This window comes from Diaporthe batatas, assembly GCF_019321695.1.
Source record: "Diaporthe batatas strain CRI 302-4 chromosome Unknown Contig00003, whole genome shotgun sequence".
NCBI classification, from domain to species: Eukaryota; Fungi; Ascomycota; class Sordariomycetes; order Diaporthales; family Diaporthaceae; genus Diaporthe; species Diaporthe batatas.
In genome coordinates, this window is record NW_025408550.1 from 3,771,686 (window position 1) to 3,793,017 (window position 21,332).

General features: G+C 26.5%; 1 protein-coding gene across 1 annotated transcript; it reads right to left on the reverse strand.

The window, feature by feature from the left end:
- Positions 1-344: 344 nt before the first annotated feature.
- KVR01_003213 (uncharacterized protein) lies at positions 345-6,936 on the reverse strand. The gene is made up of 2 exons (XM_044788960.1): positions 4,183-6,936; positions 345-4,128 (listed from the first exon to the last, which is right to left on the reverse strand). The coding sequence occupies exons 1-2, from the start codon at positions 6,284-6,286 to the stop codon at positions 608-610; spliced, it is 5,625 nt and encodes a 1,874-aa protein (XP_044648228.1). The 5' UTR covers positions 6,287-6,936; the 3' UTR covers positions 345-607.
- Positions 6,937-21,332: the final 14,396 nt, after the last annotated feature.

Genomic DNA, 21,332 nt, shown 5'->3' on the forward strand with positions numbered 1-21,332 from the left:
CGTAGCCATTTGTAGTAAAGGGCACAACCAAACGGCTACATCTCAATAAGCTACCCCCCAGGACGTTGTCTGATGGGACGTTCGAGGCAAGGCTATGGCGAACAATCAAGCTTGTTTCCAAGCTCATCCGGGCCGAAAGCATCCGGCAATGACGGTATGGACCACTATTGGGGCGAAGCATGCCTGCTCCTTTCGCCCTCACCTTCATCAAAGTCACTCGTCACAAACTGCCCTGCAAATGCCAGCCAGCACGGCGCCTCTTCAGGCAAGACTAAGGCTCAAGCAGGCACAACGCCCGGGCCAACCTCGGGGTGGATCACCAGTAGTACCAAGACCACGGCAGACGCTGGCATCACATCATGAGATTCGTCAAACGACCAGACTATCGCAGACAGAGCCGGAAAGACTAAAAGAGAAACCCAGCGCTTCCTGTATCCCCAGATTCTAACGCGCTATACACGATTCTATATTGACAAAAAAAAAAACGAGATTCGTCATAGATATTCGCCTCGTGATCCTGAACACCTTCCTTCCGCCCACTTGCTCCAGTAATTATATGCCTCGGCAGCCGAGAATGTGTTCCCCCGGGGGGGCCCACACGCTACCATCAGTCCAGCTCTCCCGAGATGTAGCCAATCTGCCTCCTCTGCGGCATGCCCACGGTGCCAAGCTGGTTTGCCAATTGATTTTGCGAATCAACCAGCTTTTTCTGTTGCGCGATGCGGTTCTTGATCCTCGAATCGTGCTCTCGGTCCAGACGGTCAATGGCTTGCCGCTCGTCCACCCGGTTGGCCGTCATCTGCCGCGCGTGTTCCTCTCTCGCATCCGCCGTAGCTTTCTCGTACTCGAGCAACTGCAGCTGCCTGCGGCCTTCGGCCTCGAACTCCGTCTCCGCCTCTAACCGTTTGCGCTCGATCGCCGCCTGCGTGATGGACGACTGGTGCTCCATCGCCGCCGCCCTCTCCGCCCGCTGCCGCCGTACCGCCTCGTTGAACAGCTCCTCCTCCAGCTGCGCCCTCTCGCGGATGCCCTCGATCTCCGTGCTGCGCTGCTGTCGCGACCGTGCGTCCTCTAGTTGCGCCCTTTGTGCAAATATCTGGTCCTGGATGTCGGCAAACTCCTTGGTGCGTGAAAGGTTCCGCGAGTGGTCCTCAGCTTCGAGCTGGATCCGCTCCAGCCGTGCCTTCCGCTGGCGCTCGATGCGAACTATGTCGTCTGGTAAGCCGGTCGCGCCCTCCGGTTGGGGTCCTTCGTTCGCGTAGTATATATCCTGGCCCCGGTTCGCTTTGAGGAGATTGAGAAGCTGGTCAGAGTGGTTGCTTTGCGGCAGCACCCGCTTGACGTATTGCGTGGGTGAGTAGGTGTACGTGCTATCTGTGAAGTGGTTAAACGGCCGGTTGATGTGCTTCCACATGCCGGCTTTGAGCAGGGCTCTTGTTGTGACAATTGGTTCACGCGATTCCATGGCTAGGAGCAGCACTGATTTTCCATCTGACAAGAGGCTGAGATCCGTATTCTGCTTGAGGAGATATGCCATGGCTTTCTCCATGGTCTTTTCCTGGGCCGCAGTCAAAGCCCCGCCGTCTGCTGCATGTAGGCACAATTCGCCGAGAGCAGTCCGGCCACCGTGTATTGGACTGGGGAAGTCGATCTCGTGTCCGTGATCGACTAACACTTGCATGGCCGCAACATTGAGCTCCCTCGCGGCGTTGTGGAGGGAGCCGTCGTTCTGCGATGGTTCAGCAGCGAGAATGTTCTGCATAATCATCGTCCCCAGGTCTCCGCCGATCTCAGTAGCCAGTGTTAATGGCGTGTTCCCCGTGACATCGGCCACATCGACCTCTGCGCCAGCAAAAACAAGCTTCTTGACGATGTCATGGCGTCTTTCTTTGATAGCCAACATCAACGGAGTCGTCTTCGAGAGTTGTGCTTCAAAATTAACGCGTGCGCCTCTGTCAATGAGCATGTTGATGATGTTACTGCTGACCTTCTTCTGCGGCTGCAGGAGACACCAAAGCAGCAGATTCACAGGCTCCTCTTCTTCGATTTCATGTAGAATCCGTGCACTGGTCATCTGATCATGATAATACCCTGCGTCATCAAGTAAAGTCTCGACAATCGTTGTGGATCGCGGATACCGTGAGATGGCCTTGAAAACCACGGGCTCAGCATCTGGGTGGTTGAACATAGCATCTAGTCGCGTTTCGCCGTCAGAGTAGTCCGTAAATAAGGAAATAAGCTCCAGAGCTTGGTCCTCTGGCACCTCGTGGTCGAATACATAAGGGAAGGCCATGGAAACCGAATCTGAGTTTGGCTTTTGCTGCAACACCTGCCGCATCAGGTGAGCATTCGCACTCTTTGCGGCTTTGATCAGCGCAGCGCCCTGGTCCTGATTGACGTCTGCATTGTACTCGATGAGGAGGTCCACAAACTTCCGAGCTATTTCATCCTTTTCGGTGCCCAGATAGTCGATCGCGACTATTAGAGCACTGGCAGGGCCATCGCCTTGAGCCCCTTTCACCAGAAGGCGTTGTGCCACTTGGAAGCCTGGCTCTGTGAACCACTTGTCCACATCGGCAGCCGAGAAGGTCTGTAAGAATGCCCAGCTTAGGTCGTCCCGCGAGACTTCGCGTTGCAAGAACAAGTCTAGTATGGCGAGATTCATTTTTTGCGCGGCATCAACTAGGGCCTTGCAGCCGTTCGCGAGTGGCGATGCTCCGTTTTGTAAAAGCAGCCTGACCAGGTCAATATTGGGCTCCTCCTCGTTCACGGCTTTATCAAGCGAGACGTGCACCTCGTCGCAGACTGTTAGGCCGGCAGCAAAGAGCCAGTTCATGACCTCGTATCTCGGCTGGCCGCTTAGCTTCGAGCTTGCCTTGAGGGCGCGAATCATTGTCTGACTCGAAGGCTTGACTTGCTTTCCGCCCACTGGAACGATGCCAAGCATCAACTGGAGAATGAGCAGGAATGCACATCTCGTAGCATTGTAGACAGCCTCGCCGCCGTTGTAGTCGGTTTGCGCACCATATCGAAGGAGAAGGCGGACCAGGTCCAGTGCATCATCGCCGAAGCGAGCGGCGGACACCAGCTGTGCATCTAATACTTCCCCGCCGACGCCCTTGTCCAATAACAGCTGGAACACAGCCGCGCGGTGGTTGAGATCGCCCACTTCTGTAGCAGCTTGGAAGCCACGCTCGAGAGTCTCTTTCTTGATGGCGCTCTTGCTGGATAGTAGCATCTTCAGAACCTCTGGCGAACCAGCACGACACGCTTCAACCACTGCTTGACCCTCCTGGTGGTCGACACTACCTCCGTGGTCCAAGAGCATTTTCCCAAGGGACAGGTCCCCCGTGCCAGCGGCAGCGAGAAGGGCGTCAGAAATAGCAGTGCCTGTCGCTCCGGCCCTGAGTAGGAGCTCACAGATCGACTTCCGATTATCTCTGTTTTCGATGCCGATTGCCGCGCTGAAGGCATCATTCAATGTGGCCGGCGCGTGCTTCCTTCCTCGAATTGTGATCATCTCCACCATGAGCACGTTGACTTTTCTAACCGCCACCATCAAGGCCTCGCCGTCGCTGGTGTCTGCTCTGGCAAGAAGGGTATTAATCAGGGCGGTGTCGTCAGGATGCGTTGCAATCGCATGAACCAAAGCCCTGTTGACCTCCACCGCTGGGGCACCAGCATGAAGCAGCTTCTGGATGAAAGTAAGCCGTTCGGTTTGATCGGCGATGTGGAAGGTGAAAGGCATCGCCGCTGCCAGCGAAATGGTGTTCGGCTTGGCCGCAAGGAGGACGTCGGTGATTTTTGAATCTGCGCCAGCCACAGCATATTGGAGTGCTTTGGCCTTGTTGGTATTGACATCAACCCCCAAGTCAAGGAGTGCCCTCAAGACAACCAAGGTGCGGTTTTGAGGCGGCGCCCTGAGAATTGATTGGACCTCAAAGGCGAGGAGGCTGTTCAGGGACTCCTTCTGCTTCGCCCGCTTCACAATCGAATCCAGCTTGGTGGCTTTCTCTTGGCTTGACGGCACGTTGGCCATTGCCTGTATGGCTAAGTCGAGAGTCTCGGGTGTGGCCTTGCCCGCCTGTAGAACAAGCTCGAGCACTTGAGGATTTTGATCTCGGACAGCTACGCAACTGGTCAGCGAGGAAATTATAGGGGGTCCGGCTTGGATTAACTCACCAATCGTCACTGGGTCGCCTTCTTTCATATTGATGTCGGCATGCCCTTGTTGCAAAATCACGACCAGCAAACGAGTATCCACAGGTTGCTCGTGTAATGCCTTCATCAAAGAGTCGCCAACTATCTCCTTCGATTCATTTGCACCGGCCCGGAGAAGTGCGTTCACCATTCGTGCTCGCTTACTCTTGTCTTCTACAATCATGGCTTTCTTGAGTGCTGCTACCGCATTCTTCACTGTGGGTCGCTTCCTGAGCAAAGCCTCCAAAAGGTCGGCATCGAGATGCTCAATTGCTGATAAAATCGGTGCGCCATCGTCAGCGTTCGCATCGACGTCATGTTGGAGCAGGATCTTGATGAGACGCTCGTCTCTCCTCGGCGGTGAATCATCTATGGCCTGTTGTAAGGCGGCATGCACGCAAGGCCCGGTGACGCCAGCGTTAAGGAACGACTCTGTCATCACGTATCGCTGCATTTGATCGAGTTGATTTATGCCTGGGAAGACGGCGACAAGAGTCTCGATGCTTGGCTTCGCCGAGAGAATATACTCGACCATGGTAAGATTACCAGAGGAGACCGCCTTTGAAAGCGCCAAGCCAGCTTTGCAGTTCACATCTGCCGTTGCGTGTCGCTCGAACACCATAGATCGGGGCCCCATCTTGAGGTCGTGGCTTGCTTTTGGTTGCAATTTTCCCGAGCCAGGGAAGTGTGGCGTCAGTAGGAGCTTGACACATTCGTTGTCTCCACCTTCCACCGCCTTGATCAACGCTTCGTCGAGCGGTGGCCCCTTTGCGCCCTTCCGAAGCAGTGCACTGAGCAGGATACGTCTTTGTTCCGGGTCGATGCGCTTCCCTATACTTTCAATGAGCTGGCCGGCGAGGATGGGGCTTAGGACCGAGCCCTTTAGTAGCAAGTCCACTAGGTCCATGTTGCCACTTTCAATTGCAATCCTGAGGACCTTGGCGTTCTGATACTCGACCGAGGCGCCATTACTGAGGAGCAATTCGATCATTTCGTAAAACGGCCCATCGCAGGCCTTGATCAATGCTGCCGACACCACATCACCCTCGGCGCCGGCGAGGAGCAACACGTCTGTCAGAGTGATCTTCTCTGGCGGAAGCATGTTGTTATTCAAGGTGACCTTGTAGAAAGCCTCATTGAGGCATTGCTTGTTCGGAGGCTTGTTGCCAATAAGAATTGCCAAGGCAATGTCGACCCGGCACTGTGAGACGGCCTCCATGAGAGCCGCGCCGTCATTAAAACTGCCATCCGCGACAGACCGGCTTAGTTGGGCGACAGTACCCGCACAGCCTTTCCTTGCCGCGTCGATCATGGCCCCGGAGAGCCAATCTGGAGGAGGCCTGCCATCAGACTGCAGAATCAAGCCAACCAGCTCGGCCTGTCCACCGTTAATGCACAGCTGCCGAAACTGGAACTGCCCCTCTGGAGTCTGTGACACGCTGGCCCCGTACCTCAAAAGAGACTCGACGATATGGAGGTTCCCACTCCGCATAGCCAGGGGCAATGCAGCGTCCAGTGTCGCTGATTCGGCGTGGGGTACGAGGACGTCGACCATGTCTTCTTGGCCGGTCTCGACAGCCTTCTGCAGGATCCGGCTCTGCTCCTGCCCTAGGTCGTCCATGCTCCTCCTCCTGAGATTAAAAGGCGTTTTCGACTTTGAGTTTGCGCGGTTGAGGTCACCGCCTGCCATGCGTAGCTTGTGAATCAGAGCTTCCGCCACGCCTGGGGCACCTGCATTTGTGACATGAGCATCCAGGGCTTCGAAAATCTCCTTGGAGGCGAACTTGGACGAAAAGCTGTCTTTGCGGGTCAAAGTGAAGGATCTCTTCTTGGTTCCAGCCGCAGCACCACCACCACCACCACCACCGTCGCCATTAGCCTGGGAACTGACCTGCCTCCTCCGCCTGAGCAGGTCGTCTGCGCGGTGCTCATCCTCGGGGTTCTTGAAGTTTGGTGTCAGTGGCGAGGGGGTAGCTGCTGGCTTGTAGCGGGGTGTTGGCTCTGGGCTGTCGTTGATGTCGTACTCCTGGGCCAGCCGTCGCAAGCGCCATTGGCGCTCTTCGGCACTGACCGGGGAAAGAGCCATGGCGGACACGTGTGGAATTCGGAAAGGAGTAGGCTTGTGAACAAACACCCTCTCTGGTGTTGGAGATGCTCAAGACGACATGTGATATGACGAGGCACGAAGGCCCACACCAGAAAGGCCTACGGGTCTCTGGTGGCTTTTGATGGACGGGCTGGTGGATGCCAGCACTATGTCCTGCTTGGGCCTGGCCGCACAAGCGACAAAAGAATGCCTTGTGCCGTGGCGCCCACGTATGGTCTGCTTGTTTGCGATGGAGGGAGGGAACACCAGCACAACCGGTCAGCGTGTGACTTGACGGTTGGCAATGGCCACGGCTGGTGAGCCTTGCTGTGACAGTTGCGGCACTTGCACTGTCGTTGAAGCGATTGGATGGAAAGCGCCGAGGCACGTATCCTCAACTGCGAGCACACGGAGGGAGATGTTCTTGGATGGCGACTGGCAATCGACAAGATGAAGATCTATGACAAGACGTAGACGTCGCAAAAGCCAACCGCTCCCCGGCGTCGAACCGTGGGTAGGGTGAGTGGCGAAGCTGTGGTGTCTAGAAAGTCGAAGTAAGTTTAGCGGGGTTCCCTCGAACTGCAGACGGCCGGGATGTTTCAGATCACAACCGTGTGTGGAAGCGGCCAGCACTCGAACGCTGCGGCCAGCTTTTGATTTCGATTGCTACCAGAAACAAAAGTCCAGAAGGTTCTGACGAGGGCAGGATTCGATGTTTCAATGAGAGAATTCCTGCTCTGACGTCGGCACAAGTCCCAAGATGGTGAATCCCTACCGCCCCGACCGAACCCCTTCTCCTGTTTCTGGTGCCTACGAAGCTTGAGCCGCAGCACGAGGCTTCCAGGCTTCCTTGCCATCTTGGCGTTTGACGTTGCCAACCTGGGCAACTCCAACCCCTCTGCCCCTGCTGATCCGCAACGCCCACGTCTGCATGCTCGCCACGACCCGCCTTCAATGTTGCCGCTGGGCTGACTGGGCAAGCTGGGCTGACTGGAGAAACAAACGGCGCCCAACTCTTGTCACCCTGTTGCCGAGCGCGCCAGCCCGCATCGTATCGACGGGATGATCTCCACCCATCGGGACCTGCCAGCTGCTTGGCTCCAAATCGTCCTAGCCCCTTGGCCCGGACCTCCTAACCACAATATAGACCATGTTGGCTGAACTTGGGACCGACATACTACTTACTACCCGTGTCTCTTCATCCGGTTTCCGCACGGTCTCTCCTGGTGTCAGTACCGGTAACAAGCTGGCAACGCTTTCGCGAGGCTGTTACTGGGCAAGCCTCAATTCTCCTATTATCACCTCGTGGAGGCCAATCACCGCCATGGCACCCGGAGAATCGAGTAACTATAGGAATGTAAATAAAGAAATAATTTATAATAAATAACTTTTAAATATTAATTATTATTATAATTAAAAAACTTAAAGTTAAAAAGTAATAAAATTATAAAAATTATTTTAAATTATATTTTTAAAGATATTTTTTATATTTATTAATATAAATTATAAGTTTTATACTTTTAAATAAAAGTTATAATATTAATTTATTTAATAAAAGTTTTATTAATATATCTTTATATATATATATAAATAATTTTTAATTAAACTTTTTTTAATATAATTTATATATATAATAAATATTTTTAAATTTAATTTTATTATATAATATTTCTATAATATTTTAATTAATATTATTATTAAAATAATATTTTTTAACTTTATTTATATATTATAAAATTAAAGTTATAAATATTTATTATATTATAATTATTATTATTAATATTATATTCTTTCTAAGTTTTAAATTTTAAATACTTATTATTATTATATAAAGGCGCTATATATGTCTTTAAATATATATAGAATAGAAGCGAAACTATATTATAGCTAATGACATTAAGCTTCTTTAGTATTCTGTATTTGATGGCTGACGTTGTGGCCTTATAGTGTTTGTGTTGCCACCACTTTATGGTGGTCTTCTAGGAATGTCTCTGGCGTGTCATTTTGGAAGGGTTTCGTGACGATTCATGTGCAGGGAGGGATTGATGGCTGGCGGGTGAGTACAGATGTCAGGTCTCGAGAAGCTTATGTGAAGGGGGAATAATGAAAACACTTGGTAGGTAGTTGTGGTAGGCAACCATGTGTCTGTTCGGGTCAAAAAAGCAGGTGCCCAGGTGTGAGGGCCGTCTCGGAGTAAATATATTATTCAGAGGCAGCATCCCTCGGACGTAGAAAGATCCAAGTTAACCGCAGCCAAGACCTAAACCGTTGTCCTTTCGAAGAGCACAAATTTATCTTAAGGCTAGCCGCCTTACTCAGCATATAAACATCCTATAATAAATCCACTATAATTCTAATAGCCTATTAGTTAATATAACTACTTAAAGGCGGAGTAGCTATCGTTCCCACCTAGTATTTATAAAATAATGTAGGAGCCCTTTAAGGGTGTATTATAATTCTAACTTAGTTAGTAGTTTAGTTAGTAGGCTTTTAAACCTAAGGTTAGAGCCTTTACTCTAGCCTACTTATAGCTAACTTAATAACTAACTAATTTAATATACTCTTTTTAAACTTACTTACTTACTCTTTTATTTATTTATTATAAGTAGTAACTATAATTAATATTTTAATTTAATAAAATACTTTTATTATAAATATTTAAATAATATTAATTTTATTAAAATTAATTAATCTATAAATATAAAGTTATAATTAATTATTAATTTATTTATAATTATATTTATAGTTATATTTATAATTATTATTTAAATTAAATATTATAACTATTTATTAATTTATTAAAAGATATATTTATTTAAAACTTTTTTAATTAATTATTATATTTATTTAAAACTTCTTTTAATTAATTATTATATTTATTTAAAGAAAATATAAAGTTATAATTATTAAATTAAAAGAATACTTTAATTAATAAAATTAAACCTTTTAATAATAAGATAATAACTTTAAATTATATAATTAAACTTTTAAAAGTAATTATAATATTTTTAAAAATAAATTAATAAATATACTTTAATTAAACCACTTTTATTTTACTTTTAATATTAAATTATAATATTAATAATTATAAAACTTTTATTAAATAATCTTTTATTAAATAACTATTTAAACTTATAAAAGTATAATATAATTTATTTATTATAATTTAATTTATTTACTTATATATATTTAAATATATATAAATATTATTATTTATTAAATTAATTATTAATATTATTAATATCCTTACTTTTACTTTTAAATATTAATAATAAGAATATCTTTCTTTTATATATTTATTAATACTTTTAAATTTATTAAATTTTTAAACTTATTAATTAAATTAAACTTAATATTAATTAAATAATTTATATAATAATTAAACTTCATATTAATTAAATAATAAATATTAATTAAATAATAAATATATTAATTTTATATATTTATAATAAACTTTTAAAATATATTATTTATATATTTAAAAGGAGAAATATATAAAATAAAAGTTTTAAAATAATTAAAATAATAATAGTTAAAATAATTATTAAAGTAATTATTAAAGTAATTAATTAAATTATTAATTAATTTATTAAAAGAATTATTAAACTAATTATTAAAGTAATTAATTAAATAATATAAAAATAATAACTTTTATAATTTTAATTATTTAAATAATAATAATTTATATAAATTAATAAATAATTAATAACTATTTATTAACTAATAAAAGTTATATAATAATTAATAATTTAAACTTAATTTTATATATTAAAGGAATTAAAATTTAAATAATTTAAATAATTTATAAAATATTAATTTTAAGTATTTTTAAAATATTTAAATAAATTAAATTATAATTATATATTTAATAATAATTTTAAATAAATTAATAATTTAATTTAAAATAACTTTATTAATAAATAAAACTTTTAATTAAATAAAAATTATAATAAAAATATTATTCTTTTAATAACTTTATATTTATAAAACTTTAAAAATATATTATAATTCTAATTTAATTAATAGTTTAATTAATAAACTTTTAAATTTAAAATTAAAGTTTTACTTTAATTTATTTATAATTAATTTAATAATTAATTAATTTAATATACTTTTTTAAATTTAATTATTTACCTTTTATTTATTTATTATAAATAAATATAATATATAAATTATATTAATAATTATATAATTACTTTATATAATAATTAATTATAAATTATAAAAATTAAAATAATATTTATATTTAATTTAATTAAAATATATAATATTTTTAAGTTATTAAATATATAATAAATAAATATATAATAATATTTTATAATTTTAATTTTTAAATATATTTTTAAAAGTTTTAAATAAAATTAAAAGTTTAATTATTTATTTATATTAATTTTAATTACATTTAAAGTTTTTATTTATTTATTAATTTTATATATATTTATAAATATAACTTTATTAATATATAATAAAATTCTTATTATTTAAATAAATATTATTATATAATAAAATTTTATTATTTAAATAAATATTTAAAATTAAAATATTTAAAATTAATATATCTTATTATAAATTTATAGTAAATTTATTATTTTATTATAAATTTATAATAAATTTATTATATTTATTAATTTATTATAAATTTATAATAGATTTACTATATAGGAATATTTAATAAATTTATTAGGAATTTATTAAGTTATTAATTTATTTTATTTTTATTATATAGTAATTATACTTATATATTCTTACTATATATTTTATTATTTTATTTTAATTTAAGAATTAAGTTAATTTTATATTATTATTATTATATATTTATATATAAAATAATTAAGTAATTTTTATTATAAAAGTTTTTAATTATATTAAAATATTTACTATTTTATAGTTAAACTATTATAGAATATAAAGGTTTACTATTTTATTAATAAGTAGTTAAAGTTTTATAATAATAATTATATTTAAAAAGTCTTTAAATTTAACTTAAAGTTCTTTTTAATATTCCTAACTACTTTAATAAACTTTTAACTAATATATAATTATTAAAAGCTATTTTAACTTAAAGTAACTTTTATAAATATTTATTAGTTTATTAAAATAAAATTTTAATAAAAGATATAAATCTTTTAAAATTAAATACTTTATTTATTATACAATAAATATTATATAAGTAGTATTTATTATATTATAACTCTTTAAAAAAACTTAAACTAATAACTTAATACTATTTATTAATAGGTAAACTTTAAGATAAACTTATTTACTCCTTATAGTTAATAATAAGATTAAAACTTAAAAGAAAATTTAATAACTTTCTTATTAATTAGAAAGTTTATAATAATAACAATTAATAATTTCTATTTTTACTATTAATATTAACTTTTAATAATAATATTTAAACTTTATAATTAGAATATTATCCTTAATTAAATTTAATTACCTTAGTTTATAGCTTATTATTAAAAGTTTTTATAAAAATTAATTTAACTTAAATATAACTTAATTAAGAAATTTTATTTATTAATACTTTAAGTTTTAAACTATTAAATTTAATTTATTAGTATATAGTATATAAAACTTAATAAAAGAAATATTCTATTAAATATTAATAAAAGTAAAAACTTTTAGTTATAAATAATATATAGGATTAATAAAACCTTTAAATATTATAAAATTAAATATAAAGTTTAAAAGTTATATTTAATTTACTTTACTTTAAAATTATTAAAATTTAAAAAAGTATTAATATATAAGTATTTTATTAAGAAAGTTTTAAATAAAAGTATAATATAAAAATAAATTTAATATAAGAATTTATTAAAGAATTCTTTTAATTTTTATATATTATAGAAAAATTAAGTAATTACTTTAAAAATAATAAATAAGAATATAAATCTTACTTTTATAAGTATTTTAAGTTAAGTAAGTATCGGTTAGCTTAGCTTATATATAAGAAGTAGTTAAAGTAATATATATTAATATTAGTTAAAAGGTCTACTTAATTAGGTAGTGAAGCGTCTAGATAAGTTAGCTAAATTTTATTAATTAAACTTAGTTTATATATATATATAAGCTAACTATTACTTATAATAATTAATTTATTATAGTTTATTATTTCTATATTAATATCGTTTTAGTTTTTAAAATTTTTCTTCTTTTAATTAATTAAAGAGCTTTATTTTATTAATAAAATAGTTTTTAACTAAATTCTTTTAATTACTTAAAATTATTATTAAATGTATAATTATAATTTACTTAATTTAAGTACTTAAAATACTTTAAATTAATGTTTTATAAATTATTTAAATTACTTAAATTTAAATTATTCTAATAAATAAAATTAAGTTTAAATTATTAATTAATTAATTACTTATTAGATTATTATTAAGTGGTTATTAATTGTAGCTATATTTAATTAATTAATCCTTTTAATAGTTTTTTCTTTTATAGTTTATTTAGTTAAAGTATTTTAATATATATTAAATAAGTTTTTAATTAGAATAATAATTATTAAAGTTATTAAAATTATTATTAAAGTATAATTATTATAATTATTATTATAATTAAAATTATTATTAAAGTATAATTATTTAAGTAGTAATTATTATTTAAATTAAAGTTTTTATTTAAAGTAAAGTTTAATTTATCTTTATTTAAATAATAGTTCTTTCTTTCTTATAGTCTTTATTTTTATTAGTAGTATAAATTTTTAAAGTTTAATAAAGTAAGTTAAGGTAAAGTTATTACTATTATTACTATTATTATTACTATTTTATTATATAGTAAAGTTAGTTTAATTAAAGCTATTATTTATTATAAATTTAGGTTTTAGTTTAAATAGTTAAGGTTATTAATTTTAACTTTAATTTAAAAGAAAGTAGTTACTTTTACTTTTTTACTTTTTATAGGTTATTAAAATAAGTAGAAAGTTACCTTTTAAATTTATTTTAAGATTATTTAAATAAGTTTAATTAGTAGTCTTTATTTAATTAAAGGATTTTATTAGGTTAATAAAGGTGTTAATTATTTTTAAGTCTTTTTATTAATATAGAAACTATAATAATAAAAGTATTTTTAAAGCTTTTAAAGTATTTTATATTTAATTTTTAAAAGTTATTTTTAATTAATTTTAAAAACTTTTAAAAGTTATAATAGAAAAGTTTATTAAAGTTAATTAATTTATAGTTTATTATATAAAAACTTAAATAGTTTTATAAATTATTAATTCCTTTAAATAATGTATTAAAAGATCTTTATAATAGTAATTTATATTATAAAGAATTTAAGTTATTATAAGTTTTAATTTAAATAAGTAAATCTTTATAAATATTATTAATATACTTTTAAAGGCTATATATAACTTTAATTTATAGTTTTTATATTATAGGTAGGTAATAAATTAGCTAGTAAATATTATAATCTTTATAAAAGGTTACTTTAAAAAAGGTTATTTAATAAAAAAAGAAGAGCTTATTATAAGTATTTATAATTTAATAGTTTTTTTAATATATTATAAAAAAGAGAGAGAGAAAGAGTTATTATAAAGAGGGTTTATTTATTTAATTACTTATTTAAGTAATATAGGGTAGGTAGGCGGGCTACTAAATATATTAACTAGTAAGTAGCTAAATACTAGTTTAAAGGTTTAATAAATAGGTTTAAATTATTAGTTATAAGAGAGAAAGATTACTTAATAAGTAGAAAAGATTATTATAACTATTTATAATTTAATACTTTTTATAAGTTATTATATAAAAGTTTTATTATAAGAGTTATAAGATTTATTTAATAAAGGGGTTTTATTTAAATTATTAGTTTATATTTATAAGTATTTATAAATAATTTTATCCTTTTTAAATTATAGTATTTATAGGTATTTATAAATAGTTTTAATAATAGCTTTAAGTATTATATTTTATTATTAAAAGTTAGTAAGTAATTAATTAATATTAGTTAGTTTAACTTATATATAAGAAATGGTTGAAGTGGTGTGTATTAATGTTAGTTAGAAGGTTTATTTAGTTGGGTGGTAAAGCGCTTAAATAGGTTGGTTAGACCTTATTAACTAAGCTTAGTTTATATATATATACGGGTTAACTATTATTTATAGTAGCTAATCTACTATAGCCTACTATTCCTATAATAAGCCTACTTACTATTAATTAATATTAATTAAAAAGTTTTTATAATATATAAAACTTTATATTCTTTTAATTTTAAAATATTATATTAAAACTTTTATAATAAAAATAAATTTTATTTATATTAAATTAAATATTTAATAATTTTAATTATATAATATAATTAGTTTAATAAAATTAATTATATTAACTTAAAATAATTAAAATTATATATATAATTTTAATTTAATTAATTATAATTAAAATTTAAATATATATAATTTAAAATTATTAAAACTTTTAATTTTTTAAAATAAACTTTTAATTAACTTTTAAAGTTTTAAAATAATTAAAAATAGAAAATATAATTATTAAATAATTTAAATTATATAAAAATTAAAATAACTTTTAAAATTTTTATAAATATTTTATATTAATAAGAAAATTATTATATAAAAAGATTTTAAAGCTTTATTAATTATTATAAAATTTATATTATTAAAATAAAAGCTATAAAAATAATTTTATTAAAACCTATTAATAAATTTATTAAATATAATTTATTTATAATTTAAACTACTTTATTTAATAATAAAAATAAAAACTTATTATAATAAATATAAATAAATAAACTTTTAAAAATACTTTATAAAAATTTTAAAATATTAAAAATATTATTAAAACTTTATTTAATTAAGAATATTATTTCTATTTAAATATATATTATAATTATAATATTTAAAAATATATTTAAAAGTATATTACTTTACTTTTAATTAAATAATTATATTTCTTTATATTTTATAATATATAAAATAGTATTAATAAACTATTAATAATTTTTATTTTAATTATTTATTAATAAAAGTTAATTTATATATTTTAAAATAAACTTTTAAAATAAATAAAAGATATAATATTTAATAAAAAAGATTATATAAAATTATACCTTCCTTTATATTTTTAAACTTATTTATTTTAATTAATTTAACTAAAAAGGTATAACTTTATTAATATTTTAATTAATTTATATTTATTTTTATTAAATTTATATAAATATTTTAAAAATATTTAACTATTTTTCTATTTTATTTAATAATTATTTATTTAATTATAAACTTAAAATATATATTTTAATAATATTTTTATTATATAATTTTAAAATAAAATAAAAGTTATTTAATATTAAAAGACTTTTAAAGTAAAAATTATTAATATATTTTTAATTTAAACTCTTTATAAATACTTTTATATAAAAGAAAAATAAAATTAAAACTTTAAAAAGTTATAATTAATTTATTAATTTAATTAAAAATAATTATAATAATATCTTTAATAATATTATTTAAATTTTTATAATAAATAATAAATAGTTTTAATATAATATATTTTAAAAAAACTTTAATTTTAAAAATATTATTTAATAAATAATAAGCTAAATATTTTAAAATAAAGTTAATAATATATAAAATAAAGTAAAATTTAATTAAATTTAAATAATTTAAATAATTTAAAAATAATAATACTTTAATTATATTTAAAAATAACTACTATATTTTAAATAATATTAATTTATTTATTATTAATTTTTATAAAAATAAAAAATTTAAATATTAAATTATATATTAATAAATATATATATTATATAACTATTAAATTATATTATAAATAAAGTATTAATCTTTAAAATTAAACTAATTTATTACTTTAAATAAATAAATTATTATAAATTTTATTTAATTAAAACTATAAATATATTTATATTTATATATAAACTTAAAAATTATTAATAAATCTATTTTTATTACTTATTATAATATAAATATTTTAAAATATATTATATTTAAAAATATATTAAATAAGTTATTAAATATTATAGTAAATTAAAAGTTTAAATTAATATTTAAAAATTAAAAAATTTAAACTTTAAATTAAACTAAATTTAATATATTTTATTAAACCTTAAAAATAATAATTTAATAATAGTTTTTATATAAATTAAAACTTAAATATTTAATTAACTTAAAGTTAACCTTTTAATTAAATATAAATTTATAATATTATATAAAATAAATATATTAAATTTATTTAATAATAAAATTCTTTTAAATACTTTAAAAAGTTATTATAAAAGTAGTAATTTTTATTAAAACTTTAATAAAATTATTTACTATAAAATTTATTATAATAATAATTATTTTATTTTTTTATTAAATAATCTTTATTAAAACCCTTTATAAAAAAATAATTACTTTTTATTTAAATTTAAATAAGAAAGTTAAATTAACTATTTATTAAGTTATAATAACTTTAAAATAATAGTTATAAATTAATTTAACTATTTACTTTAAATACTTTAAAACTTTAAACTTAATATTATTATTATTTATTTTTATAAAATATACTTTTATTTATAAAAATATAAACTTTTAACTTTAATAAATAGAAATTATTAAGATTTTAAAATTAAATAAATTTATTTTTTTACTTTTTTAATTTAATTAATTTATTAAATATTCTTAATTAAAATAGTTTAAATTATATTTAACTTAATTAAAATATAATTCCTTTAATAATTATAAAGTAAAACTATTTAACTTTAATAAATTAAAGTTTTAAAATTATTTATATTTTAATAAAAGTTTAAAATAATTAAAATTAAAAATTTATTAAAAATTAAATTAAATAATAATATTTATATATATTAAAATTTAATTAAATTTATAATTAAAACTTTTATATTAATTTAAAATTTAATAATATTTTTAAAGATATTAATTTTATAAATATTTTAAAGTTATATTAAATAAAATTCCTTTAATAAAAGTTAATATAAAATTCTAAAATTAATAAATATTTATATTATTTTAATAAAAATTAAAAATTATTAATAAAATAATAATTAATTTTATAATAAAGTTTAAATTAAATAAATAAATATAATTATATTTTTAAATTATTAATATTTATTATATAATATATTATTAATAATTAAAAAGAAATTATATTATAATTAATTTATAAATATTAAATAAAGTTATAATATTAAATATTTATTTTTATTTTTATAATTAAAATAATTTAAAAGATTTATAATAAAAATATTTATTAATAATAAATATAAATCTTTTTTTATTAATTTTTAATTTATTTATTATATTAAAATAAATTTATTATAATTAATTATTATAATTAAAAGATTTAAAGTTATTATTATAAAATTTTATAATTTATTTATTTATATTTAAAAGTATATAAATTATTTATTTTATTTTTATTAATATTTTATTATTATTTTTATAAATAATATAATTATTTTTTTAATTTTATTATAAATTATATATAATATTTATATATAATTTTTAAATTATTTTAAAATTAAAATATTTCTTTTATTTAAAAATCTTTTAAAGTATTTATTAATTAATTTTTAAAATTTTATATAAATAAATTTAAACTTTATAATATAAAAATTAAACTAATATCTATTTATTTAATAATTATATCCACTTACTTAATTTCTATTAACTACTTATTTAATATTAATTTTTTTAAATAACTCCTTTATATTTATAAGTACCTTTTAAGTTAATATTAAGAGACCTTATAATATAATTTCCTTCTCTAATTTTTAATACTTTTAGTATAAGCCCCTTCTAGTACACCTTCTAGTATGCCTTCTAGCACGCCTTCTAGCACGCCTTCTGGCACGCCTTCTGGCACGCCTTCTAGCACGCCTTCTGGCACGCCTTCTGGCACGCCTTCTAGCACGCCTTCTAGCACACCTTCTGGCACACCTTCTAACACACCTTCTAGCCTACATACATTCAGGTACCAACTAAGCATTTAGATGCCAACTGAACACCAAAGGGCTAGAAGCTAAAAAGGTGAAAGTAAAGAGTATATACTTTCTAGCCTTCTAACTCTCCTTCTAACCTTTTATCCTTATAGACTTCTAGCCTTCTAATATTTAATTAGTATCTAAACGCTTAATTAATACCTAAATATATATAGGCTAAAAGGCTTAAAAGGTATACTAGAAGGTGTATTAGAAGGTATACTAGAAGGTATATTAAAAGGTATATAGAAAAGGTTTATATTAAAAGTATTAAAAATTTAAAGAATTTTAGTTAAATATATAGTTTTATATAAACCCTATATATAAATCTTTATACTAAGTAAGTAGTTAAAAAACTAAATAAGTAAATATAATTATTAAATAAATAAATATTAGCTTTAAAAGATTATATTAAAATTATTTATAAATTAAAATTTTTAAAACTTTTAATAGTTAAAAAGTTTATTAATTTTATTAAATACTTAAAGTATTTAGTTTTTAATATAATTATTAAATAAACTTTTTATAAAAGAAATAGTTATATTATTAATTACTTACTTTAAAGAAGAATTATTAAAAATAACTTTTAAGTAATATATAAAATAATAAATTATAATTAAATAATAATTAAAATAATTATTTTAAAAACTTTAAAAACCTTTATAAAATTAAATATATTATTTTATTATAATTTAAATTAAATTTTATTTATTTAATTAAATATATTTAAAAGTTAATTTTTAAATATTATATTTTAATTATTAAAGAATAAGTTTAAAATAATAAATTATTAATTTTATAATTTTAAATATAGTTAATTAACTATTTAAATAAAATTATTAATTTAATTAAATAAAAATATTAGTTTATTAAGTTAAAAGTTACTTATTTAATTTAATTAATTTATAAATTTTAATTATTATTAAATTTAATAAAGTTTAATTAATTTATATATTAATTAATTATTTAATTATAATTAATATAGTAAATTAAATATTTATAAAATTATAAATAAAATTAAAATAAACTTTAAATTAATTTTAATATTAAAATTCTTTAATTAATATTAACTTAATATTTATTATATTTTAAATTATATTAATAGAATTATAAATATTTTATTAAAATTATTAATATATTAATAATTAAAAAATTATAATATTTTAAATAAATTATATAATTAAATAATATTATTAATATATAACTTATTAACTATATATTAAATATAAAATATTTAAAGTACTTTTAATTTTTAAAAAAATCTAACTATTACTATTATTTATCCACTTATATTAATACTATAAAATTTTATATAAAGTAAAGTCTTTTAATATTAATTAATAATTAATAATAGTTATAAATTAATAAAAGAAGAAAATATTAACTATTTATTATAAAACTTAATATATTAAACTTATTTATTAATTATATATTATATATTAATTTTAAAGTATATTAACTAAATATTTTTAAAAAATACTTTTATTAAAATAAAATTTTAAGTATTTAATAAAATTAATTTATTTAATTAATTTATTTAATTAATTATTTAAAATAATTAAAAACTTTTAAATAATTAATAAAACTAATTTATTAACTTTAAAAATATTATAATATATATATAAAAAGAAAGTAATTTATTTATTTAAATATTACTTTTTATTATTTAAAACCTTAATTTTAATAAATATATATTTTTCTTTTATTTTCCTTAATATTCTATTTTTATTATTTTTATTTTTATATTTTAATACTTTTATAAAATATAGTATATTTAAAATAATAAATTTTTAAACATTAAAACTTAATTATAATAAGTTTAATTAAATTATTAAAATAATTAAAATTTAATTTTAATTTTATTATAATTTAATTAATTAATTAATATTAATATAATTATTAATAATTTTAATTTTAATATTAATTAATTAAATATTTTTATATATTATTTATATTAATATTTTATAATAAAGTATTTTAATTATAATTTATTTTAAAGTTTATTAATAACTTTAAAATTATAATATAAAGTATTTAAAAATTAATAAAATTATTTTATAAAAATAAAGTATATATTTAAATATAATAAAATATATATTAAAAAGCTAACCTTAAATATATTATAATTATTAATAAAAATATAATTTAAAAACCTTTTAAATAATTAAATAGGTAAGAAATAAATATTATATAATTAAATTTATTTTTATAGTATATAAAAATAGATAATATTATTTAAAAGGTTATAACCTAAAAGCACTCTTTAAAAGTAACTTTATATAAAAATTATTAAAAGATAATTATTACTTTAAGTTTAAAATATAAAAATAATAATAATATATAATATTAATAAAGTTTAAATTATTAATTTAAATATATATAGTTTTAAAAACTTTTATTATTATAATTACTTTTATAGTAATATTAAAATTATACTTTAAAATAAATTAATAAAGAGTAAATAATTATAATATACTTTTTTAAAAGTTTTAAATAATATTATTTTATTAAATAAATTAATAAGGTTTATTAAATTATATAATAAAATTAATATTATATAAGATAAATATATAATATACTTAATATTAAAGTTTATTTAATATTTTATATATATAAAGTTTATAAGATTAACCCTTTAAAATTTAAAGTAGTTTTTAAAAGATTATATTTAAACTAATATTTAATTATTAGATTTAATATATTAAAAGTAATATATTTAGAAATATTTATTTAAAGATTTAATTTTATTTTAATATTAAAATAAATTATTAATAATATTATAATAATTAAATTAATAATATATTTAATATTATTAAATTAAATAATAATAATATTAATAAGATATTTAAAGAGTTATTTTAAATTTTATTTAATATTTTAATAAAGACTTAAAATATTTAAATTATTATAAAGATATAAATAACTATAAGTTACCTTTATTAAAGTATATATTATAAATTATAAGAGCTTAAAATAGTATTAATAATATTTAAGTTAAATATAAAAAGTTAATATAATAGATTATAATTCTCTTAATATAACTTTAATTAAATAATTAAAATAAAGCTTTATATATATTATAATACTT